Consider the following 16,382-nt stretch of genomic DNA (forward strand, 5'->3'; position numbering starts at 1 on the left):
ATACCAGTGTTCAGCAAACTCAAAGATCAGCCAAATCGCACTTAGAACTTACTGTTTGACGCAGAAAGTAATATCCAGAAAGGAGGGTATTTCAGAATTTTCGTAAGGAAAATCCATGGGAATGGCCGGAAATTTTATAGCCAACAAATGGTAGTGTGAACGGGTGCTATTGTGCCTCGTGAGAAAAGTCACAACCTATTCAATATGAAAAGATATTGTTCAAATTGCATCATTTCTCCTTGTGTCATTTCAGAAAACACCTTTTCATTTTCCATTCACCTTAAAACCCCAACAAAATTGAAATCCAAAACGAAAAAAATCCCAAAAAGCAAACAGGTGGGATATTTTAGCTAAATGCAAAGCAACGTTTAGCTAACTATAAACCAATTAGAATTTCCTATGCCATTTGGCATATAACGTAATCAATAAATGAATCATTTAAACTAGATCAAATTATAAATATATATTTACATAAGTAAACAGTATCATTATTCCTTAAAAGGTGAAGTGGATGTATAAACGTAAAATAAATCATGTCAAACTTGGAAAAAAACATTATCATAAACTCCTGTTCTCTTAAGGTAAGCCCGAAGTAGAACCAGAGCCATTTGATCGTGGCGCTGGAAACCCAAGCATACGACTCATGACAGCACGAACCGCGACTTCTATTTCTTCTTGCATAACTGTCTGAATACTCGCCTGCAAACTTGCCTGCATATCCGCCATTCGCTGATCTAGTACACGGTTAAGAATCTGCTCAAACTCTGGCGTTTCAACAATCTGTTGAGGAGTGACAGTTGGAGTAGGAGCAGCAGAGGAAGCAGAACTAACACGCAATGGATCTCCTCGAAAACCGGTTTCCAAACCAAGACCATATATTTTTCCTTTCTTCTTTGGTAACCCAACTGCATCTATCCATGTATTCAGTAATTCCTTATCTGGTACAGTTTGCAATAGATTTACAATATTATCTTCATTAGCTTCTTCTGTTTCATCATCTCCACTATTTATGGCTCCTTCTGCTTCACTACCTTTTTCATCCCTAGGAGCAGAAGTACCTTCCACATTATTCTTGATACTCTTTGTAAACATATCCTGAAGAAAATTTGAGGTAATTAGTTACTCAAAGTAAAAAGAACCATCAAATCAAAAAAAAAAAAAAAGAGTTCATTTAATAGTTATTTATTACAAAATCCTAAAAGCTAAACAGACAAATAACCTGCACCTATACATTAAAGAACAGGGTAGGCTGTAGACAGGTCCAAAGTTACATTAGGGAAACCAGAAATAAATCATCCATCTACAATTTGTTAAATTCGATGTATGTGTGAAACAGTGAATCAACCAAAATGCTGCAGATAAGTAACAGAAAGTAAAAATTATACAGAACAGTCAGTTGAAAACCTGCATTGGTTCCACATTATGCTTACTCTTTCAACTCATAATGTTGAAAAGAATTATTAATTGTCCTAGTTTTCAAATTCTATATGATGGTGAGAAAATATAGAACAATCTATTTGTTGTTAATTTGAGACAAATATGATGGTGAATGGAAGATGGCGCTAAGGACTCAAGGGTGTGGCCTAGTGGTCAATGAGGTGAGAGAAGAACCATGAGGTCTCAAGTTCAAATCCCAGCGAAGACAAAAATACGAGGTGATTTCTTCTCATCTGTCGAAGCTTTGGTGGGCAGAGTTATCTAGTACATGTTGCTGGTGAAAGGTGGCAAGTATCCCGTTGAATTAGTCAATGTGCGCGTAAACGGGCCTGAACATCACGGTTATAACAAAAACAAAACAAAAAAATGGAAGATGGCGCTAAGTAGAAACAATTGAAGAAAATTTCTTATAAGAAAACACTAAACCAGTCTTGGCTGACTGGTTTCTCTGCAGTTTAATCAAGTGTGTAGTCACAGACTAAGATCAAACAGAGATCTTAGCTCCACAAACAGTTCACAGGCCCTTCATTTATTTTCTTTCTAATCTAATTCATGCTATAGCTTATTCTTTTTCCTTAACAGCCTCAAAATCTTGAAGCTCTCCCCCGGTAACTGCTCTCCTACCCCCACCCCCCGTGAAACAAGAAAAGCCTCTGCTATTACAAAAAGTAAAAGTACCACATATACAAAATGATAACACACTAATAGAGTGCTACCACCAAAATTTGACATGCACCACTGGTTGCATTCATACAGATCCTAGCCAATCCAACACAACCATCCTCCCCTTCTTAGCACAACAATATGCAGAATGGGAAGTAGGTACACTTAAACAAGGAAACACACCAAACCGAGAAACAAGAAACACAAGGCCATGGTCAACTCATAGCAATAATCACACTGCAAGTAAAACACGACTAGAGTCTACCAATATAACTGACAAGGCTAGTTGCAATACATCTTTAGAACACGTTATGTACCACATTAAGAGATGAGGGATAGAAACGTACCCACACCCTTTGTGACTTTTCATCGATCCACTCTTTATCTTTGGTCTGATGGGTCTTCAGAAATAGCTCTTCATTTCGAAGTTCTTGCCCAGTTAGCTCCTTCTACAATCATGAGATCATTCATATACTGATAAAAATAAACAACAAAACTCGACAAATAATATTTAATACTTAAATGGATGAATAATTACATGTCTTCTTCTGTATTCAGCAAATGGAACCGATCCTCCAGTATGTAAGGATGGACCTTCTCCATTGTTACATGACATTCTATTCTTGGAGTTGATGGCTGAAATTCTTTTGAAATCATCAGAATTCCAATGCTGCATCAAGCCATCCCAATGACTTTGATTGATCCACTTTGGTATTTTCCTAGTTTTTGCAAATTCTTTTTTTGCTTTTGCCAAGGTGTCACTCAACCTTTCACTCCCGACTCGATCAAATGTCTTCCGAATTAAATGTTTATCCGCATCATGAAAAGAGTACTTTTTCTACAATCAACACAAAAACATCACATTTTGTATTTATTTATCAAGTTAAAATGCAATTTTAAATTTTAACTAAATAAGTTAGTCATATAACATTACAATTAAATATAAGTACCTCAAAGTCATTGAACCAGTGATCTCGTACAAGCTCAGGAACTTTGCTCCAAGAATACCACGAACCATTAAAGCTTTTCTTAAAGGCTACTGTTACATCCCGAACAGCGTCATGTGGGAAAAACCTACAAAGTGAATGATATGATTTTCAGATAATGAAAATTAAATGAAAAGTCATTTAACCCTCACTGTGTAATTAGAATTACTTACGTATCACCATTTACTCTCAAGGGTCTGATTTCACGGCTAATGTGTTGTCTTTCCTGCGGATCGGTAGTTCCTTGATGTGCAAGTGCTGGTTGTTGAGATGAAACATCTTTAGCAGCATGAGGCATCACTTGATACTCAACATCTTGAGAATGTTGAAAACCACTCCCCGTAGACGAAACAGCGCATTGGTAAGAATCAACACCTTGAGATGAAGGAGGTGATAATTCAGCAATAACTGTCTGAATGATATTTTGTACTTGATGGGAACTTTTTCCACCTCTATTAGCTATGCCTCCTCGATCTGCCCAACTACGTTTACGGCCTTTTCCCCTTGGCATATTTCCTACTCAAAATTCGACCAGCCGAGTAAGCACTATGAACTTGTTCAGGCTGTTGAAAGCCACTCTCACGAGACAACAGCTCAGTAGTAAGAATCAATACCTTGAGATGAAGCAGGTAGTGGTTCAGGAATATCTGCCTCAGAGATATTTTGTAGTTGTTGGGAACTTCTTCCGCCTTTACTAGCTGTGCCTCCTTGAACTGCCCAACTGCATTTACGGCCTTGTCCCCATGGCATATTTCCTGATCAAAATTCGACAAGTCGAGTAAGGACTATGAACTCGTTCAGGCTGTTGAAAAACTGCTCTCACGAGACAAAACAGCACATTGGTAAGAATCAATACCTTGAGATGAAAGAGGTGGTGGTTCAGGAATATCTGTCTGAGACATATTTTCTAGTTGTTGGCAACTTTTTCCACCTCTACTAGCTATGCCTCCTTGATCTGCCGAACTACGTTTACCGCCTTTTCCACTTGGCATATTTCCTGATCAAAATTCGACAAGACAAGTAAGGACAGAACTCGTTCAGGCTGTTGAAAACCACTCTCACGAGACAAAACAGAGCATTGGTAAGACACGATACCTTGAGATGAAGGAGGTGGTGATAGTTCAGCAATAACTGTCTGAATGATATTTTGTACTTGTCGGGAACTTTTTCCACCGTTACTAGCTATGCCTCCTTGATCTGCCCAACTACGTAAACGGCCTTTTCCCCTTGGCATATTTCCTGACCAAAATTTGACAAGCAGTAAACACTATGAACAAGGCTGTTGAAAACCACCCTCACGAGACAAAACAGCACATGGGTAAGAATCAATACCTTGAGATGGAGGAAGTGATGGTTCAAGAATATCTGTCTGAGGGATATTTTGTAGTAGTTGGGAACTTTTTCCACCACTGTCGGCTATGCCTCCCTGACTTTCCCAACTACGTTTACAGCGTCTTCCCCTTGGCATATCTCCTGATCAAAATTCGGTAAGCAAAGTAAGCACTATGAACTCGTGCAGCCTGTTGAAAACAATTCTCACGAGACGAAACAGCACATTGGTAAGAATTAGCACCTTGAGATGAAGGAGTTGATGCTTCAGGAATATCTGTCTTAGAAATATTTTCTAGTTGTTGGGAATTTATCAGGGCTTTGTTGGCTATGCTTCCTCGACCTGCCAAACTCCGTTTATGACCTTTTCCCCTTGTCATATTCCCTTACCAAAATTCGACAAGGAGAGTAAGCAATATGAACTAAATATATATATATATACACAGAAGAGATTTTTCAATACACATGCATACCCTATATCAAATTTATCAAGCCATCACCACTTTCTGGTTAAATTATATCGTTTTTGCAATACCAATTACTCAACAGAGGTAGGGGTAAGGTCTGTGTACATCCTACCCACCCCAAACCCCACTGTGGGATTACACCGGGTATGTTGTTGTTGTTGAATAATTACTCAACAAAGGGACAAAAGAAATCTGGTAAAGTCACAGGCCTTTGAGTTCTAAGCCAGGATTAATGAGTATTGAGTAACAATTAAAAAAAAAAAAAAAAAAAAAAAAGAACATTCTTCCCATGGATTTCTGCCATGAAAGAGTGCCAGAAACTTGGACTAACCAAGTCCATCTGACTTAGCAACTTTTTCTCCAAGAAGCTTGCTGACGTTCTTGCTACTGCCAAGATTTCCCAGCTGTCAATCAAGTATGTTTCTTGCAAAGACCACTTTCATATAAAATGACTGTCTGATAATATCCTATATCAATTTCTTTTTCTTCAATTTTATCATCTCTTTCCTAAATAAATGAAACGTCTTAAAATAAGAGGGCTAGATATTTTAGCCTCAGTTCGAAGTTCAAACATTGGTGGATCGATTTCAGAATGCCATAGAGAATCATAATCATGTACAAAACTTTTGAAAAGTAGTAACCAGTTACATAAACTATACAATAAAATTGAGTGAAAAGTAATCTTGTGAAAAGATATGTCATCTGGGAGAAGATATTACTATACTTGATTTGAAAGGTAGAAATCAGTCCTTATCCAGTACTTCTATTTCAAAAAAACAAAGTTCATGTTGGCAGCAAAGGAAGTTGAGATATTTCTGCAGAAGTAATGGAGTTCTTGTTGTTAGATCCAGTTCTTTAGGATCCATAGGTACCTTTAAGGAACCAACAGCGTTATGGAATCCAAAGTTCTCAAAGAAAAAGGAAAGACTGTTGTGCAGGTATTCCAGGCATCTCATAATACTTGTATTTGTACCTATTTTTTTTTTTTTGGTAACTAACCACTGTATTAAAAAGGGCATTGGAGGGCAGCCCCGTGCACAAAACATCCCGCATTCATCCAGGGTCTGGGTAGCACCGCACCCCAAGGGTTGTGCTGTAGACAGCCTACCCTAATGCAAGCATTAGTGGCTAATTCCACGGCTCGAATCCGTGACCTATATGTGACACGGAGACAACTTTACCATTGCTCCAAGGCTCCTCTTCAAATTAACCATTATATTAATTACCAGAACGTTACAAAACTAAGCAATGCTAAACACAACTTTCCTGTTGCCGTCCTTTGCTTAAACACTCTTGAGATACCTTTCAATACATATTGCATACAACTAGAATTTTATTTCTATTTTTATTTTTTTGATGACATTGGAACCCGCAGCCGCTACCCTTCGGGTGCGCACAAGGTAAACCTAGCTCCTGTGCAATAGCTCGCAAACCACAAAGGAGAGATAACCCGCACTAGGCAAGCCCCGTGTGACGAGCTCGACCCAGAAGGCAAAATCCCCTGCTGTCGTGGGCAGGGGGTTTCAAACCTGAGACCTTCATTATGAAAGCCCCATGCTCAACCAACTGAGCCACCCTTGCGAGTAACTAGAATTTTATTTTATATATGACTTTTTTCATAACTTATACGAGATATGCACGTGCAAAGAACGTGTCCAGAAACAGTTTTTGTGTGTGTGTTGGGTTTGGGGTGGGGGTTTTATAACATATGAGAGATTCATACCATTTGCAGCTACACGACTCTTCTTGAATAGATTAACCCATGGTTCTTCAGGTGGATCTACATCTTGTGATTCTTTACCCTTCACAGATGGATTCACTGTTCCATTGGATTGGGCAGCAACAGTAATTCCAGCTACAGGGGTTGCTACTGTTCCATTGGTTTGCTCAGTAACAGGATCTGCAACCAGATCTGAGTTTGGGACCTTGGAAGGAATCGAGCTCATATACAACTTCCTGGACACATCAGGTCTTCTCTCAGATGGACCAACATCCTCCACACTTGGTTCCTCAGTCTGAATTGGAGTAACTTCCGCAGCTGCATGAGACTGATTTGGTGTGTCAACCACCAATCGAGCACCAACAGAGCTTCCAAACGAAGTCAGGGGAACTTTCCTAGGCCTTCCACGACCCCGGCCTCTTCCTCTCGCCATGGCCGACGAACCTGCGCATATTCACTAACGTGAATGGGAAGCATGAGAGAGAGATTTTTTTTTTTTTTGGTACTTTATTACACAACCTACTAACATACATACAGATGAGCAATATTAAATATCAAAAAGAACTATGGAAAATACCAAATAAAGCAATTTAACTCATCTGTGTGTATTCATTAGCTTTACGTAGAAAATATTGACAATAGAAATTGTGAAGGATTGGGTAACATACTAAAAGCAAAATAAGGTTACACGGATATACACTCAACAGAAGATGGTTATATTCACAAGGCAATAAGCCCAGCTGCAATTGTTCAAGGAAAGTTAGCAGTATTCTAAAACACAACTAATGAATTATGTGGTGAAGCTATCTACCATAGTGGCAAATCCCATAGATTTCTGTTGTGTAAAAAAATTGGTTTCGAAATACCATATTTATTGCACTTGAAGACAAATCCCTGCAAAGTCACATCCCTTTCCTAACTATAGTTTCAAAAATGAAATTTCCTGAATCATGCTTTTTAATAGTACGAGAACACTTCAAGCCGGCACCATGTTCAAAGATATAGCATAGATTGAAATTCCATTATTATATAAAAGGAAAAGATCATTAAAATCATATGTGATAGACATCTACAGAATGTAAGAAAAGGCAAACCAACAATGTCAAGCAAAATTTTGAACTCCTTTCATATATGTCAAACTATAAATTGTATATTCATTAAATAATGACTAGAAATTTATGTTCACAAACCTTATATCAGTATATGAAATGTATGAACCTTTCTTTCACTTTCAGATTTAACTAAAATTATTTCAAATCACTGACAACTGGGAAGCGTTTCAACAAGTGAACAAGTAAAACAAGGAAACTGTAACAGCCAATAGTTCACTGGATTGAAACAAATAAAAGAATTTTCTATTTTAACTGTTCTATGCACAATAGTGACATCACAGAGATTTATATTTAAGATCTTACAGAAAAAACTTGCAGCAAAAATCTCTACTAACTAAAAATTATTCCTGCTTTTAGCTTTTACATCACTGTTTATAGACTCTAAATTGCAAATACATAACTTCCTTGGCGAAGACTCATGTATATTTTTGTTAAACAATACATTGGATGGTTGTATGCACCAGAAGGAGCAGAAGTGTGAAAGCATTTGAAAAGAACAAGCAGGAAGCTTAAGGACGGCATTACACACTGCGAAATCATGGGAGCGGGAATGCAGGAGGTTAAGCCAAGTGCAGAACAGTGGCCACAATGGGATCTTGGAAAAATGGCTATTTGAAGCCAGAACTGAATCCAAATTTGCCAGCATCATTGTCATTAACATTGTTTGTACTAGATCAAGAACGATGGGGGTGCCCTGCTAATGACATAATTAAATACCTCTAAGAGAACGAACACAATGTCTATCCCACTGAAATCAACTTCTACCTAACCTGATAAAACCAAAATATCAAAGTAATTCATCAAGATGAGCACTGCACACCAGTTGATAAGAATCATGAAACATTGACGTCAGACGAGAATGAGCTCTGGGTCACCACAAGTGTTTCATGGATTTGAAGCGTAAGGACAGACGGCATTTTGACAGGGATGGACCCAATTTGTGGGGGTGCTTGATTGCTCTGTTTTGAAATGTTTAGGATTTAAAGGGATTTTGTAAGAAGTGGTACAACTAGAAAGGATACTAAGGGCTTGCTTTTAGGGTGTGTTTGGACACCAAAATATAATCACTAGGCTGTGTAATTACTAGGTACACAACATAGTAATTTCAAATATTCGCAACTGCATTGGGGACCGCAGTAAAAAGCTAAAGATCAAGAGACGACTGGCCAACCAAAGAGACTTGTAATCAGACTTATAATACGCACAGCGCGTAGTATCCATAGTTCACGGCTAGGACTATTGGGTATCTAATTCCATTCGTTCCCCTAGCTTTCGTCTCTCAAACAAATCTTTAGTTCTTCTGTCTAGTCTCATTTTTGTTGATGAAACATACTCTCATATGTAGTTGAATCGGAAGCAATGGTGCGAAAAAGATAAGGGTAGAAATGCGAACAGACAAGAGCAAACAAATGAAAAAAGCACCATGTGTGCGAACCAGGTCAACATAAAGATTCCCGCTTGTAAATATGTACTTTTATGGACAAATTACACTATTTGAAATGGTCGTGCAAGATACATTGAATGTGTGTGTGTGTGTGTGTGTGTGTGTGTGATTGGTGGGACTTGAAAAGGATTCAATTATTATAGGAAATTATGATTATCTTCTTTGTGTAAGCTAGGATTTGTACCTAGTTAAATTTATACAGCCATGCATTAACCAGGAAACATCTCAAGCCAAATGTGCAAAATGGCTAGTAGATTTCTCAAATTAGCTTGGAAAAATTCTACAAAAAACTCTAGCTATTTTTAGCTTGGGAAAATCCTAATGAAAAACTCTAGCTATTTTTAGCTTATTCCAAGCTATTTTTAGCTAGAGTCAACATTCTCTAAATATATTTTGATAATTTTAGCTAGGAATCACTTACCTAACATCATGCTAGGGATACATTGCCTAGCAAACATTCCTAGCTGAATTTAGATACATGAAAAACTTTTCTAGCTAAATTTAGTTACCCTCATTTGAGCTGCGGAAGTTAGCCTTGCTCATTTTCCAAGCTAAAATGACATTAGCTAGGGATTTATACAAGTTAGCTAGGGATTTTGTCCCTAACTAAATGTTGTTTTCTTGTAGTTAATGAGTTGAACCATAATCTCAAGTCCTTGAATTGAGAAAGGCTTTCCAAGCTACGGAAGTTAGCCTGGGTCATTTTCCAAGTTAAAATGACATTAAGCTAGGGGTTTATACAAGTTAGCCGGGGATTTTGTTCCGAACTTAATGTTGTTTTCTTGTAGTTAATGAATTTGTTTTCTTGTAGTTAATGAATTGAACCATAATCTCAAATCCATGAATTGAGAAAGGGTTTTCTTGTAGTGAATGAAGTGAAACATAATAATTTTAGAACTCTTTGGTTATCAAAAAAATGAAGTGAAACATAATCTCAAGTCCTTGAATTAGAAATGCACCTTAAAAGTTTCATTAAGTTTTAGTATTTCCCTTGTATACAGCGAACTTGGCCATGTTATGAATGAAATTACTTGACAAAAAAAAAAAACACCTAAAACCCACAACTATAACATGTAAAACAAAACCCATTATCATTTATTTTACAGCCCCACCAAAAAGGCAACATTAATAACTAACATTTTTTCTGGTAATGGATGCTTCAATAAGGCGTATGCCATTATGATAATCCAATTTTTTTTATTGTCAAAACAAACATTACATCTAGACACAGCTTATTGACCCAATGTGTGACCTAATTAGTCAATAAAATCATCTAGTAGATTAAGAGTGAAAGAGAGCCCAAAATATAACATATTGGTACTCTAAAATCTTCTACTCGCAATATTTATATCCCAAAATGAAGGTAAACAGATATTGTAGCAACACAGCACCCAGTTTCTTTGATTATCAACTAGCGAAGAAACAAAATAAAATTTCTGAAATCTTGGAGGTAAAGGTTTATTTAATTTTAAAAAGACGATAGTTACCAGACTCATTTTTGTTGAACCATTTAAACCATGATTCAAGGCGAACAAATGGCTGATCCAAGAAGACAGAGATATAATTGGCTTGCCAACTTTACTTTCTTCTGAAGAACTTATTATAATTGTTGCACAAACTGTTCTACGGCACTGCTGAAAGTTGTTCAGTCATACTACATAGGATGAACTCATGCAGAATAAATTTTGGTTTCAAGAGAGATGTCGAATGACATAAAAGTTAATCTTGAATAAGTAAAATCTTAGAGTAACTACATTTTAGTTACAACAATTAAGGATCTGAGATTATAACATCCAATATAAAAGAGGAGTGGTCTCGCGACACAGCATTGTATCCCCCACATTAAAAAGTAACTCATATTATGGATTACAATCAAGAATCTAAAGGGTAGCCAGGTGCACTAAGCTCCCGCTATGTGTGGGGTACGGGGAAGGGCCGGACCACAGGGGTCTATTGTACGCAACCTTATCCTACATTTCTGCATGAGACTGTTTCCACGGCTCGAACCCGTAACCTCTTGGTCACATGGCAGCAACTTTACCGGTCACATGGCAGCAACTTTAAGGTTACAATCAAGAATATAAATTAGTAAAACAAACTAGCATGAATAAACCTTTCCCACAAAACTCCCACGGAAGAAGCCAAAACCATTTCTTACTACTTTATTTTTGGTAGCTGAGAAATCCTCGAGGGCTAGTGTCGCAAGATTTGGGATAATGTTGCTCGCCCCTCTACCCTTCTCCACTTAAATACCAAGTTTGTTTGTGGCAGGGTTCGAACCCGTGATGTGGGCCTAAACCACACATCACACCTTGCACTATTGCCATTCGAGTATCTAGAGATTTCGCGGGACCATGAAGGGAGTCTCAGTCGATCTTTCTATCTTGCAATTCATCAAAATCCAAAAAACACTCAAAACAAAAATTGAAAAAATTTCACCGGGGCTTCGGTCACCGGCTCTCTTGTCATCAGGTCACCAACTTCCCTGACCTCCTGGCACCAACAGGCATCATCCCCATACACGGTCTTACTACTTTGTGGATACTCAATTCGATGGAATTGTTTGACTTTAAAGGGGTCTTGGTCACTACCCAGTGTAATCCCACAATAGTGGGGTCTGGGGAGGGTAAGATGTACGCAGCCTTACCCCTACCTGGGTAGGGAGGCTGTTTCCGATTGACCCTCGGCAACCCTCCTCCTTTATCCGGGCTTGGGACCGGCAATGTGAGCGAGCTCACACAGGCGGAGTTAAAGGGGATCTTATATAATTTAGCACGTGAAGGGTTATTTCTTGGTTTCGTCCCGTCATTAATAACTTGATTATTTTGCCCAAGCGCTGCGGGTTTCTATGTTACATACATTAAAGTCTAGGAGGCGTTCACAAGAATCATGGGTAGTCACTGGAGTATTTTCTTAAAAGATAGTTATTACCAAACCCACTACCCCTCCCCCCCCCCCCCCCCCAACAAAACCCCAAAACAAAAACACCAAAACCAAAACCAAAAAAAAAACAAAACAAAAAAAAAAAAACTGGCAGATCACTAATTAAATGCAATTACGAAAAAATTGCCAAAGATCATAAGATTGGAACTATGAATCACCAAAGAGCACACAGATATCACAAACCGAAAAAAAAGAGTTAAAATAGGAAAATGTCTACACTAATAGCCGGAAGCAGAATAAAATAAGTGAGAGAGACTACAAACAAAAATATTTAAGTGGTGATTACCTTTTAACAACACCAGTAAGTTTAGCAGTTCCAAAGTAGGCTAGTTTAAAGTTAATGAGAGTATTGTGGATTCACCTGCAAAAAGGAGTATAGTGCAGAAGTTGGTAACTGAAAGAGAAACCCCAAATGGAATAATTTGGAATTTGGGGAGAGGGATTTGGGGGAATTGGCGCAGAAATCGGATTTGGAAAATTTGGGATTTGATTTCCTAGCTAAAATCCCTAGCTAACTACATTTTCCTATAATGCTCAACTATTTTGGATAAAAAACATAGAGAAAAGGATAAAAATGGTGTCTTTACGGTTTTAGTCCTTTAAGTTTGTTACAAGTTAACAAAAATGGTCACTTAACTATGAGAGTAGGTTCAAAATAGTCCCTTAACTATGCACTTAACGGTTTTGGTCCTTTAAATTTGCCATAAGTTGACAGTTTTAGTCTCGATAAAATATTCATCGAACTCTGTTTGTTAGATTTGACGAGAACTATAAAAAAAAGGGAAAAATTAGTGAGAACTCTAGATCGGTCAAATAACTCGGGACAAAATCGACGGACGTTAGTCGGTTATAGGATGGACTTCTGCGCATTTTTCCTCAAAAATAACCGATGGACTTCCGTTGGTTTTCGTAAAAAATAATAAAAATTAAAAAAAAAAAATAGTGTCCCTCGATTTTATCCATCTGTTTCCGTCCATCATTTTTTTCGCTTGTTTTTTGTAGTGACAACTTTTTTAGTTTCTGCTATTTCTAATTTATTTCTAAAGTCTAGTGTATTTTATTTAGTCGATGGATTCCCTCAGTTTTAATCGATAGAGTCCGTCGGTCTTTGTGTTTCAAGACATCATTTTCTGACATTATCAAACCGTTAAGTGCATACTTAAGGGACTATTTTTAACCAACCCTCATAGTTAAGGGACCATTTTGTCAACTTATGGCAAACTTAAAGGACCAAAACCGTTAAGTACATAGTTAAGGGACTATTTTGAACCTACTCTCATAGTTAAGGAACCATTTTTGTTAACTTGTAACAAACATAAAAGACTAAAACCATTAAGTGCATAGTTAAGGGACTATTTTGAACCTACTATCATAGTTAAGGGACCATTTTTGTCCTTTTCTCAAAAAACATACATAGTCCTATAAGTGCTAAGATAAAGTACTAAATTTCGTTGAGATACTCAAATTACAACATATTTCAATTATTAAAGTATTTAAACAAATAATAAAGTGTTTTTTTATTAGACATTTTTTATTTAAATTTTAAATAAGTTAATGAATATTACCTCCTTTAATTATAGACCATCAGCATCAATTGGAACAGGATTAAATTTTATGACTTATTAAGGCTAATGCGTATAAATAAAAGAGGCGATATATTTTTAAGTGATTAGTTTAAGTGCTTACCTATAGAATGGGCATTTGCGAACCTGCGTCGAAGCTTTTTCAAAATTTGAGTTGGAAGTGTATAATAGAGAAACTTTATCATTTGTTAATATGCTCAATCAGAAAAAATCATACTTTGAATTTCTAAATTTTATTGACAAATTTAAGAGGTTATTGATGTATTTTGCCTAATGTTTATGTGTATAATGTCACCGTTATTATCACAATTCACAAAGAATAACATATCCAATGATATATACTACATATAATTTCTATTTCATTTAATAACGATATATTAAGTTAATATTCAATTGAAAGATATATGATTCTCTATATAAATATAACCTTATGTAAAATCTTGGTTTATAATAAATAAGTGTAGAACTATTAGAATTTGTTTAAATATAAATAATAATAACAAAAAGTTTAAAATGAGAAGATGCATATGAGGAACTATCTTTAATCACCCCTTTTATCCATATGTGGTCTATTTTTATTTATTTTTTAAAAAAGATTTTAATGTTACGTTTTGCCAAAAAAGGCCTTCAATTTATTACTATTCTTAAATTATCTTTCTTCTTCAAGTTCCTATACTTAAATATCACGTTTAATATTTGTTATTTATTAATTAGAATTTCTTTATTATTTATTTAATATAGAATTCAAAAGGCTTGTCAAATTCATTTAAGTTATATGCATTCATCCAATCTCATAGTAGCGATCTCCTGAATGGGAGAGTAATATTGTTTTTAGAAAGATACATTTAACGTTTTTTAAACTGAAATCTTTTACATTTTTCAAAAACATTTCCAACATCAGACGATCAATAATTGAATCACCATGTTTATCAAATTTAGAAGGCTATATTTGATTTGGAAAAAAATTATCAAAGAGTCTACGAAATTCATGTGCCTTCGTTTTATTACTATTCGTCAAATTGTCTTTATTGTTCAAGTTTGATATTTGTTGCTTTCATAATTAGAATTTCTTTATTATTTATTTAATGTAGAACTTCGAAAAATTAATTGCATTCAATCTCATATGAATCTCCCAAATGGAAAGAGTAAATGTCATTTTTAGGAAGATACATCGAACGTGTTTTAAACTTTTTTTTATTTTTTCATTCTTCATAAACAATTCCAACATCAAGCGTTCAGCAATAGAATTACCGTGTTTATCGAATTTAGAAAGCTATGCCTATTTCGAAAGAAGTTGTCAAAGAATCTGCGACATTCATGTGCCTTCATTTTATTATACTATTCTTCAAATTATCTTTCTTGTTCAAGTTATTACTTAATATCAAGTTTGATATTGAAATTCAAGTTATTTCACAGAATAACACTCATATATATTGAGCTTGTAATGGTGTCTCGCAATTTAAAAGTCGCTCTATGAGAGTAAATATCATTTTTAGGAATACGCCTTTAACGTATTTTAAGCCGTAATCTTTTGCGTTCTTCAGGAACATTTCAAACATGAATGTTCCTTGTTTCTTAGTGGTGCATATGTGTTCTTGAAAATCGTAAACTCGCCTTATGTATACAAAAGACAAAAATACTTTAAAAAAAAAAAAAAAAAAAAAAAAAAACAACACAGGGCACACATGAGAATGTTGTCTCAAAGAATGTCAACGCAATAAGCTAAAAGACACTTGGTAAAATTTATTTTCAGGATAACATTTTTTTTATTTGATATGGTATATATAGTCATAATATAGAAATTTAAAAAATTTTTAAGGTACTAAAATATTATAAAAGAACAAATACAGCAATTAAAACTTAGTAAAAATTGAACGTGTTGGTTTATGACTCGCTTTTTAGTCCCTCTAAGCCCAAGTAACTTTTGAGCGGGTCAATAAACTGCATGTTTAAACTTGCTCAAATTCAATCCAACCCACCCATTTGGCCTGCAAATTTGAAGCCTTCGTTGAAAGATTACCTCTTTGGTATATAAACACCGAACATTAATATTTGATCGTATTAATATTGTTATTATCTAAGGACTTTAGAGATAGAACGAGCCGACAACATTGATGTAAGCTAATCATGTAGTTCTATTGACATGTGAAAGAATCTTAAATAATGATTTTGACAAAAATCATGATTGATTATAAATGTTAGTATTATTTATAAGCTTGTATAACGGGAAACGAAATAAATGTGTTTGAGATATTTCGTTTATCTAAGTTCAATTAATTAAAACCATCTACGCAACAAGTTGTCTTACAATACAAATAAACATCACTTTAATAACATGAAAATTTAATGAAATTCATTAGATTTATAAGCATTAGATTCAATTATGCACTAGAATTGCAAAACTCAAATTCAATAAAAAATAATCAAAAACGCTTGTCTAATGTTATATATTAGAGAAATAGTTGTATCAAAATCATCTTAATTTAATAAGAGACGGTATGCATAATGATTCTTCTATCGATAATCAGTGACTTATGTTATGACCTGCAAAGTAGGAAATAGAAGAGGAAAATTCACACTAAAAGTGTGTTTTTGGGGTATGAATGTATTTTATTTGTAGATAAAGCTAGATTTAATAATTTTTTCCATTTTGGATTAAGGGATATACTAATAACTAATAAGAGACTGGCAAATGTAA

At 35.6% G+C, this 16,382-nt stretch overlaps 1 protein-coding gene across 4 annotated transcripts; it reads right to left on the minus strand.

Annotated features, from left to right (window-relative positions):
* Positions 1 to 430: 430 nt before the first annotated feature.
* Positions 431 to 12,655, minus strand: LOC132613159 (uncharacterized). Of its 4 annotated transcripts, none has more exons than XM_060327209.1 (12): positions 12,463 to 12,655; positions 6,606 to 7,046; positions 4,660 to 4,800; positions 4,419 to 4,559; positions 4,182 to 4,325; positions 3,943 to 4,083; positions 3,701 to 3,841; positions 3,260 to 3,602; positions 3,051 to 3,174; positions 2,639 to 2,938; positions 2,448 to 2,549; positions 431 to 1,095 (listed from the first exon to the last, which is right to left on the minus strand). In XM_060327209.1, exons 2-12 carry the CDS (start codon positions 7,033 to 7,035, stop codon positions 577 to 579), a joined length of 2,526 nt encoding a protein of 841 aa, XP_060183192.1. In that variant the 5' UTR covers positions 7,036 to 7,046; positions 12,463 to 12,655; the 3' UTR covers positions 431 to 576. The 4 variants fall into 4 exon arrangements, with proteins under 4 accessions (XP_060183192.1, XP_060183191.1, XP_060183190.1 ...); XM_060327208.1 differs by having other exon boundaries at positions 6,606 to 7,059; XM_060327207.1 differs by having other exon boundaries at positions 12,388 to 12,655.
* Positions 12,656 to 16,382: the final 3,727 nt, after the last annotated feature.

This window comes from Lycium barbarum, chromosome 10 (assembly GCF_019175385.1).
Source record: "Lycium barbarum isolate Lr01 chromosome 10, ASM1917538v2, whole genome shotgun sequence".
NCBI lineage: Eukaryota > Viridiplantae > Streptophyta > Magnoliopsida > Solanales > Solanaceae > Lycium > Lycium barbarum.

Excerpts from the sequence above, each read along its gene's own strand:
- LOC132613159 (XM_060327209.1), bottom strand. The coding sequence starts at position 7,035 with ATGGCGAGAGGAAGAGGCCGGGGTCGTGGAAGGCCTAGGAAAGTTCCC. Across the intron at positions 4,084-4,181 it reads ACCACCTCCTTCATCTCAAG|GAAATATGCCAAGTGGAAAA; the intron begins GTATCGTGTCTT and ends AATTTTGATCAG. Across the intron at positions 1,096-2,447 it reads AAAAGTCACAAAGGGTGTGG|GATATGTTTACAAAGAGTAT; the intron begins GTACGTTTCTAT and ends AATTTTCTTCAG.